Source organism: Trachinotus anak, unplaced genomic scaffold, assembly GCF_046630095.1.
Source record: "Trachinotus anak isolate AG129_WGS33_773 ecotype Australia unplaced genomic scaffold, CSIRO_AGI_Tana_v1 ptg000032l, whole genome shotgun sequence".
Taxonomy (NCBI): Eukaryota; Metazoa; Chordata; class Actinopteri; order Carangiformes; family Carangidae; genus Trachinotus; species Trachinotus anak.
Window position 1 is genome coordinate 21,245,611 of NW_027273883.1, and position 24,918 is coordinate 21,270,528.

Consider the following 24,918-nt stretch of genomic DNA (forward strand, 5'->3'; position numbering starts at 1 on the left):
TCGCCCTCATTTGCATGCAAGCCTTCATTAGAATATGCGAATATGCTAAGGACCAGAGCCGGCGCTTTGCATGTGCAGGTGATGAATGGCCGGTGCATCGCAGAATAGGCCGAGATGGAGGCTTCGTCACCCTCATCTGCATAGCATACTTTATTTACTTATTTATTTATTTATTCATTTACTTTTGAGTGCTCGCTCTCTGTGATACATCTCACGTCTATAGATGGTGACTAAGGAGGACCTTTGCAATTTTCCCGCCTCCCTCCACTCGCACTCACACACATTTCAATAAAACGAGGCTTTATTAAATGGCTGAATGAGAACTTGGAGTTTTCACAAGGCCTTTGAAAAAAAAAAAAAAAAAAAAAAAAGAAATCTTTGAAAGGCTCATACAGTTAATCGTTTGTGTGCGTTTACCGCTTTAGACGTTTCAGTGAAGACTTACACAAGGCATTAGAAAAGGTAGAAACTGACTGTTTATAGAGCGGTGATTCAACCTGTAGAACATCAGAGAGCGCCAGCAGTGGGAGGGAGGCCAGCGCCTATTTGAGTGAAACCTTCGGAGTGTTTTTGTCGAGGGTGGGGTGGGAGGTGCTGTGGGGTTGGTGAGGTGGAGGGCGAGTTTCCAGAGAGAAACTCTTCTCTTCACTCTTCTCTGTTGTCGGGGCGGCAGATGGTGGGTGTCAAGACAACGGCAGCAACAGCCAAACAAAGACATCCTTTGTGTGTGTGTGTGTGTGTGTGTGTGTGTGTGTGTGTGTGCTCGCGTGTGTGCGTGTGTGCATACTTTCTGAGAGGTGTAGAAGTTCACTAGCTATGAGTAGGAGGCAACAGCATCTATAATAACACTTGAACAGTGCATTGTGTAAATTTCGAAGCTGCACTCGCTCTCAATCTCCAGAAAGTGGATTGTTTGATGTGATCTGAAACATTGGACACCTCACCGAACCTCTGAGCAAATACTCAGAAACTTACTCTTGGGTGAGAGAAAGTACTTTTCAATTCTATCAACTAGAGGAAACGGCAGATGTCACATTTGCAGTTCTAGCCACAGTGAGTGTGATCCTCCACTTTTTACAATCTTCCCATCAACAGTTTTGCTGCTTTGAGCCTAACAGTCAGCCTTTGATAGGAATGATGCTGAATAGTACATTAGCACCACAGCGGTTTATTTTGCTCCTCTGGAGTGTGACCTTAGCTGCCCTTCACAGACGCGCGAGGATAATGAGAGTGGTAGCTGGCCGACAGACAGGCCTGACATCCCAGCTACGCCCTTCACTCAGCTGGCTGAGGAAAAATGTCAATACGGAGGCCTTATGTTTTATGGATTATCTGCTTTAGCAAAACTATAGTGAGAGAAATACAACTCTGGCTTGTCATGTTGCTTCAGTTCTTTTTAATGTGTGAGACCACTCACCAAAACAACAACGCTGGAAATTAGAGGCTGTCTTCTCTGTTTGTTTCTCTTCAATTTTCACTCTCACCTCTCTCTCCTCATTCTTAGCATCTTCCGTCTGCTCAGGTTTGAACAGGGTGACCTGGCATCCGTTCATTTACCAAAACCTGCTTTCTCTGCCTTATTTTGAGGAGCCATAGTTTGGAATTTTTGACATGTGTTTGATTTTGAATTTACTTGTGGCATGCATTTTTACTAAGACACTGTAGAGTGAGCGTCATGAATACAGCCTGTTATTATAGACCCTCTACTTTTACTATTATTTCCGGGACTTAATTATTTATTTGAATATCTCTCTCCCTGTCTCTTCTTCTGTTATTCACTCAGTCCTTCCTCACTTGCTTTTTCATACATTTAATTTGATCTCAGAGGACAGGCAGATGGACTGTACAGTAAACAGACTGAATTAGTCATGTTTGGGCTTTTTTTTTTTTCTTTAAGGGGGGTGTCAAGAATACTGTTGCATTTTATTCCCCAGAGGCACAGGAGAGGCTTGCTGTTGTAAACGGACCCAAGTGCAGCCCTGTTATCCACGGTTTAATCTGCCCACTGGGGGCCAGAGAGAGGTCGGGGGCGGGTGGGCTCATCACAGCTCCTGGTCCCTAAAGGAGCAGAGGGAGTGCAGAGGTGGGGATGGAGGTAAGAGGGCTGGCTGGTGTCGTTCCCCTCAATTAGACTCTTTAACAGGAGATGAGGTTCCTGTTTTAATGAAGCCAGCCTTAATGGCAGTGGTCATCTAGAAAAAAAACAGGTAACACCTACACCAGTGTATCAGTTTGACTGGCTGATTATAAATATAATGCCAACATCAGCACCTCTGATATAATGTGGAGACTTGTCTGACCATATTCTTGTTTTTCCATCATTCAGACAGTGAGTAAGGATTTCATTTAACAACTTCATTTGTAAACAAGACCCTCACAGAAGCCCACAAAAGCCCCCCCCCCCCCCAGCTGAAAAACAGTATTTAAACCATAAATTATCGAATCTAACGCTATTAATGCTAATATCCCCACAAAATGCTAACTATTGGCAGTATTTTATGCAACATGTCATGTGTAGTTGTAACCTTTAATCCAAACATCCAGTCTCAAGACAAGCTTATAAATATCATCAGTCAAACCCTATTGGCTGTGACCATGTTTTGCTGCTGTCTTCGCTAGATCATCTTTTTGATAAAAATATATTCAGGGATGTAAAATTTTTGCTTAGTGCTAGATTTAGTGGCAAAACAAGCTTAACAATATTGAAAGTATAAAAACCACAAATAGGCTCTTTTTTTTCTTCTTCTCTCCCCACCCTTCACCTCCTCTCCCAGCATCCACCACACACACCTGAAGAGACCTTATAAACATAAGGAAACCTGCATTACAAATTACTGCACATCATAGAAATTGTGCAGCAAGCTTTTTAAAATACCAGCGCTGCCAGTGAGGCGCTTTGTAATTTATCCCTTCACGGCTGTTAGCTGCGCCGTGCAACGGTGATTTATTTGGTTTAAGAGAAGTTTTGTTTAGAGAGATAATGAGCAGGACTTCTCTTTAATGATTTAACACGGTGCAGTGGAAAGGAGGGGGGGGGGGGGGGGGCACATATATTTTTCATATCTTTAACTGCACTGCAGAGAGGAAGGGAAGGAAGGAAGGAAGGAGAGAGAGATGCATTAGCAAGAGAAGCTAACAGCCTTTAACAACCGGCATTTTTGATTCATTTTGTTTTGTTGTGTAAAATGAGACTTTTTCACCTCCTCGTAACACAGCAATATTTTAGTATGTTCTGTATTTCATTTAAAATGTTTCTCGGGACATGTTCTGTCTTCATAGCAAATACTGTTTTCTCTGTCTCTCTCTCTGTCTTCTTTTTAATTTTTTTTCTTCCATAAAAGTGAATCGCATTTGTGCTGATTCCACACATTATGCCAGCTCTTACAAGTCTATTCTGAAAAGTGCTATAGCCACTTGTGTGACTGTCTGCACCTTGTTCTTTATACACCTCTCCTTTCATCTTGACACCAAATACAGTATTATTCTTTCTTGTTCAGCATTTTCAAGTTTCTCGCCTCACTTAGGATTTAAATCCCAAATTAAAGCAGTTAATTAGAAAATATAATGAAGCTGAGTAGCATAATATGCAAACAGTGCTATGACGCTCAGAGCTGGGGGCTCCGTAACACTGAAACTGCCATCGGCGCATAACGATGATGATATCAATAATAGATTACTTCATCAATCGCCGTTCTCTTGAAGATGGAAATGCGCTGTTGGGAAGGGACTGAATTTTTATTTTTCATTATTATAACTCTTTTTTCTTCTCCTTCCTCCCTCCCTTCCCGGAGCTTGAAAATGTCTGTTTCATCTCACATTAGGGTGTGCTCTGCATAAGTGCAGGTGGAACTTGCTCTCCCTCTAAATGATCCTTTAATGGAACAGTGTGCACTGGAGCTGGGAACTCTATGGGGCGCTGCCACTGTCGATGAGAACTTCGCCTCAATCAATCCGTCAAGCCCCATCACCTGCCTCAGCAGATGATCCAAAAACCCCTTTGGAGAGGCAAAGTGAGCTTTTTATGTACCTCCTCTAAGACTAGAGGACACACACGCGCACACACACGCACACACACAGGCACACACAGGCACGCACGCTCCAGCAGCGGCATCATAAGTGAGAGGTGTCTGTTTCACTGAGAGGCTTGACGTTGATCAGTCGTCAGAGAAACACTTTGCCTCTCTTTTATTTTTATCAAGATCATCTTAGAATAGATCAAGTGCTTGCTTTGCTCTGGCACGGGCATAAATAAAAAAAAAACCAAAATCAATTCTGATGTTTTATTTATTTATTTTCCTCCCCAATATCTGTTACATTATGGGATGTTTCCATAAGCGGATCTCTTAGAAGCCCGAGCAATATTGATGTGAAGTCGCCCCTTGCTTCCGTCAAACAAAGCGACAGCAGCACAAACTGCATTTGCCTCTGATTCTCTCCCGAGTTCACATTCACTCCAACTTATCTAGATACTCCATCATGATTTTTCATATTCTTTTATTTCCCTTCTTTCTCTCCTGTGGCTTTTCTTTCTCAGTCTTTCCATCACCATCTATCTCCACATCTGCAAATTTGACACCACATTTAGTTCACCCCATCTACTGCTACAGACCTGCTTGTAGAACATCCATTAAACTCAGCAGAAGCCCTCCTTCCTCAGTCCTTATTCTTGATGTCTGCCTGTCTGTCTCTCTGTCAGGGAAGCAGTCACTCCGTCTGTCAATACATGTCTTATCTTTCGACTTCTTGTTCCTGTCTGTTTATCTGTCTATCTGACATGTCGGCAGCTGTCTCAGCGCTCCAGGGTTGCTGTCAGCCAAGTGTTGGTTTCTGTTCTTCTGTCAGTTCACCTGCCTGTCAAAGCCTCTCAGATTAGACATGTCAACTTACCTCCAGGTTTTCCGCTTCTCTGGGATGGGTTTATAAAAAAATAAACAAGGAAGAAACATATTGTGTTTACTTAGAAGAGTAAATTAGTTGTGGCATTGTGAAATGTTCTTCTTCATGCTATGGATCCTCCCCCTTAAATGGTAAATATAGTGCGTGGGGGAAGTATCCTCAGACATTAAATGTGCTAATATATGTGTGGCATTTCCGCTGTTAATAGATAATTGTCAAATGAATTATGATGCATTGATGCTCTTAGAAAAAAAATGAGGATGTGCGACTGACTGACATCAGTGGCACCACCAGTGTTTCTAAATTAAGACTGCATCTCCCATAATTCTGTTTCTTCTTTGGTCACTTACCCTAGACAAGAGTTTGGTTCAAATAAAAATAGCAAAACTTCCACTGTGGAAGAAGGAGAAAAGGATAGAAAGTCATGAAAGAATAGACACAAAGAAAAAAAAATGAGGGAGAGGAGGTGAAGGGATGTATGGCAGGAAGTGGGTAGAGAAAAAAAAAAAAGCGCACCAGAGAGTTGGATAGGAAAGAGGTATTGCTGAGACGAGTGGTAGCAGAAACCGAAGATGGAAGTGAAAGGAGATGAAGGAAGGCGAGATGGCAGAGGAGAAGGAGGGAGGAGTGTGCAGAGAGGAGCTACCTGCTGCTGATGGCAGTCAGAGTCAGTGAGGGATGGAGGGTGATCCAGCTGTGACATTAAAGCAGCAGGTGGAGGCCATCATTAGGACTGGCACAGGAGGCTGGATGAACCCGCACACACTCATTTCTTTGGGGCCCAGTGGACCGCTGCAGAAAGTGTGCTTGTATGTGTGTGTGTGTGCGTCTCCTCAGAAAGAGCTGGAGCATAGTCCCATAACTTCAGAGCCCATCCCCACCCCCACTTTCATCTTTCCCCCACGGAACCCCTCTTCTTCCCCAGGTTTCTGCAGCTTCGCCTGGTGAGGGTTGAGTGGTTCCTACATCTGGTAGCTCTCTCGTAATGGCTTTTCAGTTACCTTTTAACCAATTACAATACAGAAGTTTGTTCCACTTTGGGTTCATTTTTCACCTCATAGCTTTTCCTATGATGTGTTCACGTTCTGGTGGCGCACAGCAGGCAGCAAACTAGATGTTCAATTGGTTTCAAAGGAAAAATGATAGGAAACTGTGCCAATTGGTCCTTAACTTTTGTCTTCTACCACCATCGTTAGGACCAAACAGCTGTGTGCTTTACCTTTGTTCACCTGCTTTTTGTCTGATTGTTCATTCAAATGTCTTGGAGAAAATATTTTTGGTTTTGGTAAAAAAATTATTATTATTATTTATTTTTTTTTTTTGCATGAAACATTTAGAAGTGAAATGACTGAAAAGGAACAGTCACATATATAGTGATTTGTTATAGTGTCCATCGACTTTAATCTTTTGTGTTCTTTGGCATTTCCCATCTTGTACCTGATGCCATCTGGTATGATGTCGGACTCAAGCGAAAGGCTACAGAGTATTTGTCCTCGTTTTACCTTTCAAGGTCGACTGAGGTCAAAACCTGAAGAAACCAGAAAGTAACTCAAGAAAAAAGTGTGTCGGGTCTGACCTGGCTGCCTTGTTCTGCACAGCTTTCGGGAATGGCTGCGCGTGATTTGGGGGGCGGGGGGGTTGGTTGGCTGCGGTACATCTAAGCCGGGTGTTGCTCCAGGCCTTTTCTTAGATCTCCCATCCCTTCCGGACCTGTAGATGGGCCTATCCAGGAACACCATTAGGCAAATGAAGTTGTTTGTATCAAATATTGACGTGTTATCTCTTCATCGTCAGGCGGCGGGAGGGAAGAGAGAGAGAAAGATTGTAACTGTGGGTAATTGAGCCGTGTCTCCCCTGCTTATCGGTAAAGCTCCGGCACGTCACGGACCTAACGAGCTGTGGCGCGCCGATTAGTCTGAAGGGAAAGTCGAACGTGAAACACCAGAGCCTCTGTCGTTCTTTTTCTTTTTCTTTTTTTTCATATCTGCAATGGATATTATGAGCCTCCCTGGAGGGCAGAGGCACAGCCTTATTAGTTCAATTCATGTGGGGGGGGAGTGAATTGATATGGATGAATGGCATGTTAAAGTATCCCTTTGTTACAATAACCATCAAGGCTGATGGTTCGGGCTGATGATGCAGCCCAAGGCAGCAGGACGACAAGCTGAGGCCTTGACCTGGATGGCAGAGGATGCGCACACACCAAGGGCAGGGGGCTGATTACACACTGCCTTAAACAAATGGATTTGCCCCTTTAACATTTAGATATGGGATCTCTGTGTGTGTTGGTGAGTGTGTGTGTGTGTGTGTGTGTGTGTGTGTGTGTGTGTGTGTGTGTGTGTACGTATGAGAGATAGAGCACTTGTGGATGTCTGTTTTTTGTGAGTAAAAATTGTCATTTGTCTGAATTTGTATCAGTATTTATGTGTTTGTGTGTGTGTGTGTGTGTGTGTGTGTGTGTGTGTGTGTGTGTGTGTGTGTGTGTGTGTGTGTGTGTGTGTGTGTGCGCACTACCTGCATTTTATCTTCATATTATCAGGAATAGTAGTTTGTGTTTATTAGATAATCACATGGCGAATAGCTAATTGTAAATGTGTTAGGATCCACATTTGTGCATATAGTGGCTATGCATATTCTTCCATTTGTGTGTGATTACTTGGGGCTGTGAAAGTTGTTATTGTGCATTTCTGTGAATATTAACACCCGTGTATGTGTGTGTGTGTGTGTGTGTGTGCGTGTGCGTGTGTGCAGCCTGTGCCAGGTGCCTCCACAGGGCATTACCCATCTAACACTCGTGCCACTCTGAGAATAATCCAGCAAAAAAATAGACGAGATGAGAATCTCACAACATGCCAGTTTGATTTGTACCCCTTGCTATCAAAGAATGCTAATTAAAATCATATTTTGCATATGTCTTGTCTTTCATGCACATATGCAAATTGCCCCTGTTGCCTTTCAGCACTCTGTAATTAGGTTTATGAAGGACAGCTGTAATACATAATTAACAGAAATGTTTGCAAGCTCTTTTTTTTCCACGTCTAAACACGACGACTTAAACAAGCACGCATGAAGTGTTCCAAGGCCGCGCTTTTCTCTCAAAAATATTGATTCGTTCTTTTACCCCCACCCTCAGAAATGTCTTAATTATGCTGTTTGTTTATTTATAGATGATGCCGTCAGTCAGAGGCGCTTCCAGTGGGCCAGAGAAGCTCAGCATTTTGATCTTGCCATTCTCCCTGATTGGAGTATACAAGATTTAGTCTTTCGCTCGCTCCCAGTTTAACTCCAAGGCAACATTCTGGACGGGTGGATGGATTGAGTTAGAGAGGACTGAGAAAATGTAGAGTGATGATAACGAGGCAAAACAGTGGAACGTTTGAATATTTATATGGTGGTGTTAGTTAGCGTCGGCCTCAGGGGCCTCGATGACGGACGGGACTCTGGGGCCATGATGGGATGGAGGACAGCTGTGTGTGTGTGTGTGTGCGTGCGTCCAGACGTTGGTGGCGGGGGGGGGTTGGGGGAAGAGGCGCAATGGCTGACATAGCGACATAAATGGTGAAATAATTATGCTGTTGCTTTATGATACACTGACTCTTAAAGTTAGAAGTAAAGCTTCAGACGGGCTCGCCAGAGAGAAAACAGAATAATGATCTAGTTGGAACGAAGGAAAAGTGAAAAGAAAGGAAGGAATGGGAGGAGCACCACAGACGGGGACCCGAGTGTGCTCAGCGACAGTGCCAACCACATGACTGTCGGTTCAACTCCCTCGGCCTCTTTCATGTAGCTCCGTCCTCAGCTCTCAGATGTGGTCATTGTCTCTCAGTTACACAATAATGGGAAGTGATGGGTGCTAAATGAAAAGGCCAGGGGATGAAAACACTGGTGAAGCAGCCTGGATGTCAGAGTAGTTATTCCTGTCATCCGTTCATTATGTTTTCATATGCTGTTTAGGAGACACGGTAAACCCAGGGCCCTCGACAAAGTCAGGACAGTGTGGTCACTGTTGAGCAATGGTAACCCGGTATTTTTGACTGTGTGCGTGCAACTGTGTCCACCATAGATACATGTGCGTATAAATCCTTGCAAATTGGCAAATATTTTTGTGACACGTTGATGTACAACATGTGTAGAGTAGATTCTCACTCTACTGTCTGACCAGAAAGGTGCTAGTTAAACAAACACACGCCCCAAACTTTATACTCTTGTGGTATAAACCAGTTTTCATATAAATTTAGTCTGTTTTGCTGGTCTGTCATCCATTAACAGAACAATAGTTATTCCACCCATGAACCTGTTTATGACAGCTTACATTTGCTTTTTTCTGAAAACTCAGTTTCAGATGCGTTTGTTCCTGGGAAAAGTCGAGGAACGTGAGAGAAGGATGGGGCTGTGTTCTCATGCAATTGTCGGAAAAAGTCGAACAGTGTGAGAAAGCGGAGGAAAAGCAGCAGACAGTCCCTCATGTTAAAGTGAAACACATCTTTCAGGAAAACACAGAGGAGTAACCGAAACAAAGACACCGCATCTTTTCTGCTTCGCAGCTCAGTGTTGGAAACAATGACAAACAGAACATAATGTATGTTTATATCCATCTTTAGTTTTACTTTAGGTACTCCGTTTGATTGCATAGGCCATCGACCTGTACCTGTCTCTTTTATTTCTATTTCTAGCATATGATGCAGATGTTTTTTAGCTATTTTAGTTTGCATGAGACGTTTTTTAGTCAAACTCTCTTCCTAAACTACATCGATCTCCGCAAAATTTGAGAGTGGTCTTTGGTTAACTTGTGTCTTCTGTCTTATGTTTTGTAGATGGGCCTTTGTGATGAAGAAACATCTCAGCACCCACCTACTGGGAAAACATGGAGTTGGGCAGCGTAAAGAGAGGTAAATTACACACACAGCTGCATGCTCTGCATATCATAATCACTTTGGTAGAATACACATTATAGAATACATGTTATTATTATTGTTAGTATGTTTCTGACTTTTATTCAGAAAAGCTTGTCAGTAAAAAAAAAAAAAAAAAAAAGGAGCCTCATCTTAAAGACTCATTTCCAGCACATGAGAGGGGGAATTAGATTCAGATTTGTTGACCTGTCTTGGATCCTGACTGTCAAATATCTGAGCTTGTTTTCAGGAGACTGAAGTGAGAGATACAGCAGGCAATTAATTCTAGATTTTGGAGGATGATTTGACTCCTACAACCCCGTTGGAGGTCTGCAAGCTTTTAAAGCAAAAAGTCCCCACTAGTTAAATTTCAAGTTAAATATAACTTGAGATCCTCCTTCTCCCTAATGAGTTAAATGGCTCTCACTCATTCAGCCTGTCTCGCTCTCTTGCTTACATCTCTTTTTTCTGTCAAACTTTATCTGGCTCCCTCCCTCATCTTACTTTCTGCTCTCCCTCTTGAATTAAGGATGAATGATGTTTCTTTTACCATTTTTTTTTTCTGTGCATGTGAGTGTGTGTTTCTGTGTATGTGTAATGTCTCCCGCTTGGCCCTGTCTATCAGAAGCAGAGCCCTGCTGTCAGTGCTTGTGGGTGTGTATGTGTGTGAGAAAGAAAGATGAGGAGATGAAGTTGTGAACCCCCCAGCACCACCCCTCCCCCACCCTGACAAGCCAAAACGAGACGTTAAACACCTCTCAATCTGTCAAGCTAGCCTCTAAAATAGAAACAGACCCGCTTTGTCATTACTCCGCAACCAAATTGATACTTTTGACAACATGTGGTATTAGATATGACAAGTGGCTTCAGATATGGAAGTAAGCAGCCCGACCAGATGCTTCTCCATCTCGCAGACATTATCAACTAAATTCCTACTGTCAGCTGTTCATCTGGATTAGATGGAAACAAATCCTCATATCCTCAACTGCCTCAAGCCTCTGTTTCTTCCACATTTTTGTTATTGCAACCTTTATTTATCCAAGGATATCTGACGGAGCTCCATACGATTCTCAAGCAACATTAGACTAAGTACTCACAGCTACGTGCTGTATGTTCTCATCTGTGACCTAACCACTGCAACCACACTCCTCTGCAGTTTAGGTTGACTGAGCAGGGACTCAGTGACCTCCAGGTCCAATTTCTGTGCTACAATTGGCACAGACACTACAAGACATGTACCAACTCATGTTGGCTTTTTGCTTCACTAACAATGAACAGGTCAGATAGTTTTCTTCCCTTTGACAGAGCAGATGCTTCTCCTACTTATAGTGGATAAAAACATCATTTATTATTATCATTATTATTTCATTACCACATAAAAACTGTGAAGAAAAAGTAAGATAAAAAGGCAATAATTAAGATTAAGATAAAGAGAAATAGGTGTTTGTGATCACTTCTTATCTTTATATGTAATCACAATAGGTCATTATGATTACTAATAAAGAAAAAAAGTGCCTAGTCAGCAGCCATAACCTCAGGTATTGGTGGACTCTATATACAAATCCAGGTTGAAGATGGACTATGGTTCCATCCTGCACAGTAGAAACACTGTGATGTATGAAGGACTGAAATGAAATGAAAATCCTGTATATGTTCCATACTGAAAAAGTATTCACTGAATACCGTTAATACCCGTTAGTTTAGTTCAGTTATAATAGACGTCTTTTCACCTAGATATCACCAAAACCTGCTGTTATTAGCTGTCCAAACAATATACTTCAACCTCAAACTGTTTTTTACAAAAAAAAAAAAAAAACCCCAACAAATTAAAATCCATGAAATCAGTTATACATTTTCATGGAGCATATTTGTGGCGTGCTGTCCATGGACTGTTAAGGTTTAGTACATGTCCTTAATTCCACTTTTACTACATCATATGACTATGTTTATGATTACAATGCAAGAAATGATGGATCACAATTTTGTTGATTTTATACCTACAAGCTACAAAAAAGTGAATGAGGGTTAGACAACAGTTTTACAATAATAAAAACCCAATAATGCTATAATGAGAAAGTATCTTGATACAGTTCAACCCAAATATAACGATTCATGATATTATCACAGGGTTGGGAATTGTTTTTTCTTTGTTGCTTTTAGCAATAATATAATTATCTTGTTCTATTTCATGTTTCAGTTGTTTTTTAATAATACCTAATTAAATTATTATGTTTCAGTCCTTTTTTAGAATATATAAGCAATGCTGCCAACAAACATAACACATGATTTTTTTATAAGCACACTTTTAGTTTAAACAACTTAGTGTTTTTGAGAATGGCTGCGATGACACTTGCATTTAATAGTTAAAATTCCCCATCTCTAACTGCAACACACTTTCCCTCCCAAAGACTTTTTGTGCTCTTGGCTTTTGTAACTGAACGTAGCAACACAGCCAAGGTCACAGAGGACACACACATTCACACATGAGGACGCTGGGCATGAATGGAGCTGTAAGGTCTCCGTGTTACCTGATAGTGTTTAGCTCAGTGTGTGTTTTTGCCAAAATCAACTCCCGTCACTCTGCTGAGCCATAAAGCATTATGCCACACAGCATCATTACATCACACACACACACACACACACACACACACACACAGAGACATATAGAAGTACTGTATGTTAAGTCACTGCATGTTAATACACACCCATGTGCACTTGCATGCAGATATGTTCATACACACACACACACACACACACACACACCAACTGTACATTCACAAGCTCATTCTGTCATCCCTTGTTTTGTCTCTTTCTTTTTCTTGCACTCATTCATGCACATTTAAACATGTGCCTGTACAGACACACATACACACACGTGCACAAGCACACACATACTCACGTGCATGTGCACGTAGAGGGAGGACGGCCACAAGGTTTGTTCTATTTAAACCTGTAAAACACGGTGTCATCATTTTTCTGACAGTCCTGCAGACAGAATTTATCTCATCATTAATTAACCATCATATTTCCAACACAGTGCAGCTTAATTAGCACAAGGTCAGTGGGGAGGGCTTATTAAGTGGAACAAATTTGGGCAAGTGTAAGAGACGGAGCAGAGGACGGAAGATGGAAGAAGAAGGAGAAAGAAGGAGAGAGGGAGAGAGAGATGTGATGACAAAGAGATAGGTGGAAAGGCGAGATGAAAGAAAGAAAGGAAGAAGGGAATGGAAAAAGAGAGGAGGTGTGTGTCTGTGTGTGTATGAGTGGTTAGCTCTGACGAGACAGTGCTGGCTCAGTGATTGATAACTGCACCGGTTTTGAAAGCCCAGGCCTGGAGACTTGGAAGGTAGCTGAGAGAGAACGAGGGAGAGGGAAAGGATGGGGAAAAAGTGTGTGTGTGTGTGTGTGTAGAGGGGGTATCTGAACCAGCAACTGGGGACCAGTGGGGGTGGGTTGAGAGGCGATGGGGGCGTTTGGGGGGAGCCAATTGCAAACATATGCTGGCTGGCAGGCAGTGGAGAGATGGATTGCAGTGGGACAGTGTCAGAGAGGCAGTTTCATCACCATCTCAACGGCCCTGTTCACCTGGTATTTTTAGAACGCTGGGGAGATCTGTTAGTCAAAGGGAGAGAGGAGGAGGAGCAGGAGGAGGAAGAAACCTGACTAGCCACAGGTAACACCAGGCTTCATTTAGCCAAATCCATCTTAGGCCTCAAATGCCAAGTTATTTTGGGTGGGTATCTGTGAAGAGGATCAAATCCCACTGATATGGCTTTTAAAAGGCTGGTAGTTCTGATCCTTCAGGTACCACTGTTCTGTTTTAGTCGAGTGGCTTAAACTTGACAGAACCTTGACCTCTCCAAAGTAGTTAAGGGCTGTGGTCAGCTTTGTTGCATTGCCTAGTGCCGGGTGCTGTGGACAAAGGATGTACCATTCCCAAGTATAAAAAATAAAAAGTGTAGGAAAGTAAAGTAAAAACTGACAGTATATAGTAAACATAGCTGTGTGAAAAAAAAATCTGCTGGCCAGCCTACACACACAGGCAATTAAAGCCAGATGCACTACTTCCCTTTGGTCACAAACCTGCAAATTTTCCTGTCATATGGAGTCTACTTTGAGTTTACCATGCATGTTGTTTAATGTTGAAGGAAACCCACAAAAACACAGGAAGACCATGTTAAAAAAACACACAATGTTATTTGTCCATACCATTATATCATCTAATCACAGCATCTCATTTTAATCACTTCCCACTAATGAGTGTAGTGCGGAGTGACGGTCGACACTGGTCAGACCTGACTTTAAATAAAAGGCTAATATTAGCCTCATATGTCGTTCTAACCCCAGCGGGGCAGAGGAGGAAGAGGAATCGGAGGGGAGGATGGGTGAGATGACAGACTCCAACTATCTGACAGATTCTGGGTGAGAGAGAAAAAGAAAGAGAGAAGGGGAGAGAGAGGGAGAGAGAGAGAGAGAGCTGAACTGTTGTAAAGTGACACAACTGGGTCTTCGTCTCAGTCACACCACCACTCCTCACTGCAGGCACTGAGCGGAAATGAGGGCTTTTTGTCCTTTTGTCTGCCTGCATGTGTGTGCTTTGTTGTAGTTGTGTACTTATGAGGACCACATGTCCTCGCAAGTTTACACAAACCTGGCTGCATGGCGTCTGATTGTAAAGGCTTATAGTGATCTCAAAAGGTTTTAATCGTCACATTTTGCATTAGAACTCGGAACGATGATAAGAAGTTGTTACTTGTGTTGAATTATCCCTGCTCCTCAGTGCATTTGCTTCTGAATCTATAATCTCCCTTATTCAGTTAATGGATGCGGGGCCTGAGCCAACCTGGTGGGAAAAATGGCTGTAAAGTCTCCAGAATCTGTAGAAGTATTCCCACATGTTTGATTTTATTGATGCCGATTGATTGTTGCACACCAAAACTGCTCATTCTCAGGAGAACAGTGGAGATATCTTGATTATAAAACAAAGACAGGATACAAACATCACTTTTGAATGTGTGATGTTAACTAGTACAGCAAAGAATGAGTGCCCCTGAGGACGAGCATGGAATAAATTGTGTATCGCTGCTTTTGAGTAACAATCCAAACACTTTCTTATATGACTGCGACTAACTTCCACTTGTGCATGTGTTGTGTGTGTGTGAGAGCATGTGCGTGTCAAGGTAATCAGCAGATATTTCACATATTTCACCACATAGCTCAGTTTTTATCTCAATACTTTAATGTTCGTTTTTGTTGTCGTTTACCTGAATAACCTTGGTGTGTGTGTGTGTGTGTTTTTGTGCTCCCTGCTGCAGAGAGTCTGCAGTCACCTAAACCAACACTTCAGTAACAAGGAGTGGCTTGAGAGCATGATTGACAGCAGCGACCTTGCCTCAATTGCTTGTAATTAGCTCTTTAAAAACAGGGCGCCAAAAGACAACTGACCTGTCTCACATACCTGTTTTCATAGGTAATTGTTAAAACGGCTGCCATTTTCACGCTTGTAATAATAAACTCCTTGAACTAATACACTCATCACTCTTGAAACAGGAGTGCTGACAACCCAGAAGAAAGATATATTTGTTTTAAGTAGGGGGTAAAAAAAAAAAAAAAAAAAGTATGATACAAGCAGCTGGAGAGAATGTATTCAGTGTTGTGGAGATGTCTAATTGCTAAAATGTGCTCACAGTTTTGCTCAAGTGCAGTTGCTGCGTGTTTTTTGTTTTTTTTTTTCTCTACAGCATTACTGTATGTCTGAGCCAAGTAAGCGGGTGCTAAAACCCCTCCGAAGAAAACAGAGAACCAGGTGAAAAGGCATGAGCGCAGATCCAGAAATAGCGAGCATGATGCATGCAGCGCAGGTGTGATGACTCACAAAATGAAGACAGGGATATTCAGAGCATTAGTTCTTACATGACTGCAGTCAGAGGAGTCTACAGTGTGACTGGTTTTTGAAAGAAGATGCGCACTTTAGATTGAAACTGCCAAAGTAGTTGATGTAAATGTTTTCTTGCTTTATTTATTTCATTGAATTTGTTACATTGTTGTCAAGATTACAAGATTAGCTACACCGTATCAGTGACATTATCCTATATTGAATTAAAAATTGGCCTGATACATCAAACTAATATTCTAGTGTAGTCCGTGTTTGTGCTCACACAACAGAATTGATTTACACGTTGCTGCGGTCGCTCACGTCACTGCCAGGGGCTGAGCTCGGCTGAGCGGGCATCTGGCTCTGCAGCGCCGGGCTCTGGGCTTGCAGCCGTGTCCCAGCATGCCGTGCAGCGTGGCCATATTGCCCCGGCACCGAGGGCCGGGACCATCCAGGCTGGGCGGGAGGAGTGGGGGCGGAAGAGCCCTGCCTGGAGCCAGCATGGTGGCAGTATGGACCACAAGGAGCAGGCAGGGGTCAAGTCACACAAAAACCACAAGCCGGTGTGTGTGTGCGTGTATGTGTGTGTGCACGGTGTGTGTGTGTGTGTGTGTGTGTGTGTGTGTGTGTGTGTGTGTGTATGTGTGAGTGAGAAAAAGAGAGAGTTAGCAGCGTGATAGGGAGATAAAGAGTAGATAAAGACAACCCCTAATTCATTAGAATAAATCCTTTCCCTTAATTATTGATAATGAATCTGCTCTTTAATCTTTCTCTTTCTTCCCTCCCTTATCTGCCTGTGTCAGCACTTTGTCTCTCCAGCTTGGTGTTGGGTGGTAAGGCCTCGTTTTCAGCCACCCAAGGGCAGCAGTCAATAACATCCCGTGCTGCTGGTACTGTAAGCAGGAATGTGATTAGTAGCACAGAGAAGTACGGAACAGGCAGCAGGAAAGTATTAACTTGAAAGTAGCCAAGGATAACCCCTCCCACCACCCTCAAAAAAAAAAAAAAAAAAAAAAAAAAAACTCAAATCAAACTTACTGCAACAACATAAAAGAAACTGTTGGTGCTGAAGCAGGATTGCATTATAACCGCTGACCAACACACACAATCAGTACTATGTTGCAACATCAGCGGACTGATTTTGTGTGCTTGCACTCATGAAGCTCCATTTCCCAGAGGTCTGTGCAGCACACGTAGCCCTGGCGTGGTACTGGCAAAGGCCTCAGCGACCCCTAGCTCACCTTTGTGTTTGCTGGCTGCTTGTTTGAACAGGAGCCAGCGGACAGCGCCTCACTGTTTACCCTATTCAATATTTCATGGCAAATGAACACTCACAGAATGAGGGATCGCGTTAATATTGCTGTTAAAATTAAGCGATAATTAAAATTTGTTAGTTTAAAAGCCATCGCAGTCTATAAAAGTTTGATTACTGGAAAATTAGGTGCATTAAGTTTTTATGGGTTGGCCTGTGCTTTCGCTTGGGAACGATTTTTATGCACTTGTCATGGGCATATGGTGCAGAGTTGTGGGAGAGTGTGTGTGTGTGTGTGTGTTTGTGTTTGTTGGAGGGGGGGTGGACAGGGCTTTTAGGGTAGCATGTTGGTTCTCTGAAAAGCTGACACACTTTAATGCTAAACTCTCCACCCTTGCTCATGATTAGTTAAATCACAGGACTACCTCTGCCTGGGAGCCACAACTGTGACAAAATGCCAATTATAAATCTGGGCCTGTGTCTTGGTGTAGAGAGGTCAAAGGTCACCTAGGCTTTATGGTCATCTCTTTTGGCCAGTGATGTCACATCAGCACTCCTGTCCAGGCAGCGTATTGTTGTTGGTCACTTTAACATCCAGCTCCTTGTTGCAGGGTGCAGCAGGGTCCTATCCTCCCCTATTACTAATAATAATGTTAGTTAGCAGTCGACAGCTCGTCCCAGTGTTGGAAACCACCCGTCATGTCAGGGGAACATGACCTTGACTCGTGGAATAAATCTGCAGCAGTAGTTCGTCTTCTCATAACAGCATCTACCTCATCTCGGCAGTGCAGCTCCAACAGTCCCCCCAGCTTTTGAAGTTTTTCTTTCCCTAAGAATGATGTCACCCACCGCTGAAGCCCAAGTGACATTACTCAACCAGACAAGAACGGTGAACGTGCACAGTTCACCTTCATATTCATTTCACATCCTGTGGCACAAAACCAGGCAGTTATACAGTGACACAATTGTGCGGCTAACTGTTGACAGTGGTCGGACATTATGCACAGTGGGACTGTGGAAAAACTGGGCTGTTGCCAGCCTGTTTTTCTTCTCTATTGAAACATCAGACTGTCATGGCAGAAATGGATGTTGCCAGGCATCACTAATGAACCAATTAATCAATGAATTAGCTGAGCAGCGATTAAATTAATGCGAGCTGGACTGGCAAGCGGCAGTCGTGGATATATCCTGGGGAAGGTGATTAACACACACACAGAACAGGCAGCGATCAACAAGGCCACTATTAAGTTGGACAACTTCCTGAACTTTTCTCTTTTCAGCTAAATATAGCAACTTAATTCATTTTATTTCTATGTGGACGAGAGAAATATTATCATATTTTCCCATGCAGCTGCACAACGATGCTAATGTGCTGCGGAGCTATGTTTTCAACAGAGATTGTCATTTGTATTTCACTTACATTATCTTATTTTGCATTTATTGCTGCTACTCTTTAAATATTATCTTCTGAAACAAATAACACCACTCTATCTAAGCTGTTGTTAAATAACCAATAAATATTTATTTTGACACTGTATAGTTTTTATTTCACAGATTGGTGATGTAATATGATACTTATGCGACTGTGACCACACCAGTTATTAGATATCAATGCACTACTCAAAAACCCCCACTTAAATTGAATGTTTAACATAACTGGAATAATATTCAAATAATTAAACTTTCCTTAACATTTATACTTTTTTAATATTATGTTACTATGTTTAATGAAATAATTAAAATCTGTCTTCATTTTGCTGAGATTAGACATGATACTGATATTTTAAGACTTTTTTTAATCATACAAATCTTATCTCCTCACAGAGAAGAGAAAAATTAGCTGAAAGTAAGAGAAGTTAGGGGAAAAGAATTGTACTCATATTCATAACTCTTTCTGTAATTTGGGATGATTATTGGTCAAATAAATGACTGTGATATTGAATTATTCTTCATTTTACTGGAGTCCTTTAGTGTCCTCTGAATGAAACCTGCAGGTAGTCCAGACTCTCTGATATAAGTCACTTCCTCCTGTGGCTTATTACAGAGATTACACAGAAAAGCATGTGACCTGCAGCTTGCATTTGTTGCGTCCTCAGGTATTTGATGTGACCTGTTTGTAGGACAACATGCAGCATGAACCACCCCTACTGTTGTTGTCAAAGTGGGGTCTGGGTCCCATGCAGGAGACAGTCTTCAGCAGGCTGTAGGGGCCCTTTAAGGGCCTCCGAGGGATCTTCAGCAAAATGAGGAGCAGTCTGTCCAGTGGAAATTACTGCATTTATTAAAAAATAAAATAAAATAAAAAATTAGGTGGTTTTGGTTTTACTTTTCTCTTTGTGCTCAATGCAGACAGTTCAACAATTCATCATCAAATCAACAAAAACAAGGTCCCTTTATGAAACCATGGGGCAAAATTTTATAAAACGGGGGTCCACAAGGCCCTCTGTCAGTTTTACCTGATTTCCGGAGCACTTTGTGTGGATTTGTGTGTTTAACACCCAACAATGCAGAACTCATCATAATCAGCTCTGTGTGTGGGGCCGTTGGCCCAGCACTGTACCACATCATCTCCTGACATCCAGAGTCTCCGGCCCCCCCACACTCAATTTGAGCTGAGATATTATAGAAGTGGCGGGGGGAGGGGGGTGTTGGTGGGGCTCCCTTGATTATGTGACATCCTCCGGAAGACCGCTGGAGTTGTTTCCTCCATTACTTAGAGGGGGGAAAAAAGAGGCCTTTTCACTATTGAGACTGTCACTCTCAATTTGAACTAACGGTAAGCATGCACAAGGCCTCCTGGATATCCCCCCCACCCACCTGCTCTCACCCCACTCCCTCAGACTCCCCCACCCTTCTACACACACTCCCACACCACGCCACCCCAACCTCCCCTCCCCCTGCAGCGGATCGTCGTGGTGACAGTTTGATTAGATCATCAATCGTGGCCGTTAACAGCGGTTTTCCTGAGCACCTGGACCGGCAGGTCACAGCTGGCTCTGAGCTACCGCTGTCCCCCTGACCCAGAGCTGTGTGTGTGTGTGTGTGTGTGTGTGTGTGTGTGTGTGTGGAAGTGTGCATGCACATGCAGTCCAATTTTTTCTATGTGTGTGTGAGAGAGCAAGCTCTTTGTACTGTGTTTGTGATCTCTGAAGTGCATGTATGTGTATTTGTGTGTTACATAGTCCCATGTGTCAGTCCGTGTGTGTGGCCTTTTCTGTGCTCATGTCTTCACTTATACATGTCTATGTACAATGTACAATGCACAGTGTACAATGTGCCGTTGTGTTTGAGCATTTGTAAGCGTGTGTGTGATTTTGAAATGACCCCAGTGCAGTGCAGAGCTTTATTTAGATGTCCACTGCTGTTACAGTTCAGTACAAATGAGAAAAGCGTTTCCTCAGGGGGCCTCTGGACCCACCTTGTTATTTTCTGATATGCTTTCTGTCTGACCTGGGAGCTTAGAGCACTAATAAAAGTTTTAATTCTTAACACTGGCTGTGAGATAGTGCTTTCTAGAGAATGAGGGCAATGACAGGTGAGAATATCAATGTTTGCTGATAGAATAAAGGTAGAAGAATCAAGTCAGAGCAACGGAGAAAAACAGTGGACTCAAAATAAACAGAGGACACATCTGTATCTGTGTGTTCCCTACCAGATACTTTCCTGACTGTATAGTCCTGTGTTTGCAGATACACAGATGCCAGTGTGTAGCAGTTATGGCTATTCATCTGTAACCCCCCCCCCCACCACACACACACACACACACACACACTCTTTACTGTAGCTATGACACACTGTGCTTCACAAACACACACATACATAAATTCACCTGCTTCCCCACGTTGTCGGCGGCGGCTGTATCAGGTTTCTCGTCGTTCTGGTAAAGCAGTTAAATTTATGGGCTAACAATAATGGGACAAAGTGTGCGTCTCGTTGCGATTCCTCAGGTATTCCATGATTAAATAAACGTCCCCGGTCTTTTCATAAAGCTTGTTTATGGCAGCGTGGCACCATATGCTACTGCTTCCACCCCACCCACCCATCTCTTCCTCTCACTCCCTCTCTCTCTCTGTTTAATTCTGTCTCTTTGTCTCTCTCTCCGTTTCTCTCCATGCTTCATACACTGCCCTACACTGCCTCTACCAGATGCAGGCTAGCCATTATTCTGTGGTGGAGTCGTGGCAGAGAAGCTAAAGTTGTGAATTAACATGTAGAAGCCATTACAGAGTGATGATGAAATCCATCTGTGCCGTTCATAGGTGCTACTTAGCAAATTGTCTGCGTTGTAATGGCACAACAGTAACAATATGATTCTGTTTTATCAACTCCAGTGTCTGCTCAAGTCTTTTCTCTTATGTCGATGCTCAGATGTGACTATTTGTTGGATCCTGTTGAGTATTTGTTGGATCCTGGGCAGAGTCATGGAAATTTATTCATATTTATATTCATTATCATCTAGCTTCAGCTTCAAAGTGAGGTGAAGAGACATTAAATTAAACGCTTGTGAATTATTGTTTAACTTTTCATTGATTGACAACTTGTCATCTTGTCAAACCATCTTGTTGAGCTTTTGTTGTTGGGGAAAGATGACTGACAACTCACTATGTAATCATTTTTATAATTTATAATTATTTATCTGCCTTTACCTTAAAACGCAATGTTCTTCAACATTCACATCAAACCAAAACATCATGTAAAATATTGTAAATTCTTTAAAGCAAAGCAGCAAAAGTTAGGACCAGTAATTAATTCTCAAAAGCAGTGTATGACTGTGTGTGTGTGTGTGTGTGTGTGTCAGGGGATAGAAAAAAAAAAAAAAGAATTTCTACAAAGCAAAGTCAGAAAAGCAATTAACTTCTCCAGCCAGGACATGGCAGTAAACACATGTGATTGTTCACCGTATTGTCTTGTTTGGTTCGGTCGTGGTAGAAGACCAGACACAGAGCGACTGACTTTATAGAGCAGAGGCTTTTGTTGTGATTATTAATGGCTATTTCACATTAATCTCGCTGTGCTAATATACTCGACAATGGCCCAAATCACCTGAGCGATGAGGACGATGGAGGCGGCCCCGTCCCCTCTGTCCAGCCAGCGCTGTAGCAGCTACCCTACTGTCCCCTCCCTACCCAATGACCAAGATTAATGAAACCTCCGCCGTTTTTAATTAGCACGGCCGCAGTCATCAATTACGTCTGCCCCACCCCAAATACAAATATTGTTATATTTGGGGGAAAAATTCTTGATTTATTTCATTGTGGTGGCCGAAGGAGTGAGATGAATGGCCTCCCATCATGGTCATTTGCAGGGATGAGGAGGAGGAGAAGAGGAGGGAGAGTGGAGTCGGGGGTGGAGGGTTGGGGGTAATAAGATCACTAGGAGGGTGGGGGGTGGGTGGAGGGTGGGTGGGGGGGTTGTGTGGCACATTCAGTAAAATAGAGGACGTGGACATGGCCAGCCGGGGAAAGCCAAGTCTGGAGGGAAAGTCCAGTCTGAGTCTCAGCGTCCCTGTTCTGGGATCTGACTGCAGCGATCTACAAACTTAATTAGACTTTCCTTGAACCCAGACCTGCATGATACCAGTGTTTCTGGAACTGATGTGAGTGAGTTTCAGGTAGTTGTAGATAGTGTAGTTTCAAGTACTGAACCAAATAACAAACTACTTTTTCATGCCACTTGTAACTGCCTTGCTCCAAAAAAAAATGGAACATTTGCATTTCTGATATGAGCTTTTTGCTTGTGCAAATTAGCGTGTTGCAAAGTTTCTGGGGTGTTTTATTCAATTTGAGTATGTCGAAGCTTCTGACATTGACTCCGTCCCTCTTAACATTCATATAGCACACTTTTCTTGCTTCTATCATACTGAGCATCCACAGTGTGATTGTTACTTAAACACAGAGAGCCAGTGTGTGAGATTGACAGTTTCTTCTCTTTGGGTCTGATGTGTTGTTTACTGGCAGACAGGTTGGGGTTGCTGGCTCAATCTCTGCCACTTACACAACATCCCTCATTATGGTTTATTCACTAAGCAAGGACACTTTATTCATATAAATGGGTGTTGAAAATACGAAAGCATTAGCAATACTGTGATACAACTTAATGTGTTTGTCCTTGTGACAAGAAATAGGGCCTGTGCCAGATCCTTTTCTCTTTACTGCTTTTCTACCTCCACAGCGCTCATATTCTCTGTCTCTGTCCAGTCTTACTGAATGCAGACTGGACTGGTTTCAATCCCGCCTGGTCCAGCTTGTTCAGATATGACGCAGTAAAGAAAGAAAGAGTGCAGACACTGCATTTGTATCAAGTCTCAGGCTTTTTCCATGCTTTTTTCTTGAAGAGTTTTCATGTCTCTGCTGGCTCTGACTCAAACCAAGTCTAGACTTGTTTTTTTCTTGTATTAGCATTTTGGTATGAATTGAGTTATGAAGAAAAATAAACTCTCCTCCAAATCAGTTATTCCAAAAAGAAAAAAGGCAATAGTTGACTTGTTTGTAACTGATTCGTCTCGTGCAGCTCCTTTCAGCAGTTTTTCCACATTTGCTAATATGTGACCAGGATGTGCTGTAATAATAGTGCGCCTATACTCTGCTTTATGATTTGAAGATGTGCATGACTCCGTTCTGTGGTCTGGGAGTTTGGGTGTTTACGCTGCGGTGAGCCACCAGCCATTTCACTTGTGCCGGCTGCACACACACACACACACACACACACACACACACACACACACACATATACACACATAAGGACACACACACACACACACACACACACACACAGATTTTATACCCTTACTGCCATGGCCATCGCCTGCCCACTGACTCCAGAGAGAAGGGTGGGAAACATCTTGAATATTTTATGAAGCTCAGGGACCCCACCTCTGTCTTTCCCACCCTGCAAACCACTGCTGCTATGTCCAGCAGTGCACGCACACACACACACACACACACACACACACACACACACACACACACACACACACACACACACACACACATACACACACACACCCCAGCAGAAAACAGAAATAATGTTTTAAATGCAATCATTGTCAGGCCCAAACAATGTCATTTATCAAGGGAGCATTTGGGACTGTATAATAAGTTTCACATTATTAATACAATTTTTCATCCTCTGTCAAGCCTATCTGATTTATGGCACATGTGTGATCTAAGGTGATCATTGAATTACAATTTCAGTAATAAGAGAGAGAATGGACCCGGTCTTTTACTTCTGCCCAGTGGAGCACACACACCCACATACACACAAATACACAAACACACACGCACACACAAAAACCTGAATAAACAGCCTCCAGTTGTAACATACAGCAATTACATACAACATACAACAATAGCCACAACTGCGCTATCTGTGTTATAATTTTACCTCCCATACCATGGAGCAAATTTGCTAAATATTTGTGAGTTAAACCAATATGCCAGCTTCCTAAATTCAGTGAGGGAGAGAGGAGGAAAAAAACAAATGGACCTAGGCCCCTGTTAATTAGATAAGGGACATAGCTCATTATTCTAAAATGATATTGGGACCCAGAGAGTAAATATGAGTGGCCTGTTAGGGGCTCCGTAATGGGACGGGGATGCACGTCGTTACAGGGCCAAATGATTTACAGCTAGATGCTCTTTGATGTATAGACTGTACCTTTTATTAAGTGGCTGTCGTTACGGTCACTGGCTCAGTCATTTCCCTTTGTGTCTAATCAAAATCCATATCCAGACACCCCACCATCCAGACCCCAGCCGCTCCAGATGGGAAAGAAAATAGAACGGGAATGTCGGCGTTCCCCTTCCCACGGCCACCTCCGCCACCGCCCCCAGCCTCGGCTCACATTCAACAATCACTACCAGAAGCTTATGATGCAGATAATATAATCTAACAAACAACAACGGCAAATAAACAAATGGAGATTTGAAATTCTTTTGAGGTAATTAAATAACAAAGACAGACTCCTATCATAACATTTGGATCCAGTTTGAACAAGTATTTGC

General features: G+C 42.7%; 1 protein-coding gene across 1 annotated transcript in view; it reads left to right on the forward strand.

Annotated features, from left to right (window-relative positions):
- Positions 1-24,918, forward strand: part of znf407 (zinc finger protein 407) — a 146,980-nt gene that overhangs the window by 54,720 nt on the left and 67,342 nt on the right. Inside the window, exon 5 of the mRNA XM_071470007.1 lies at positions 9,711-9,785. Within this exon, the coding sequence (XP_071326108.1) occupies positions 9,711-9,785 (75 nt within the window). The remainder of the gene's footprint in view (positions 1-9,710; positions 9,786-24,918) is intronic.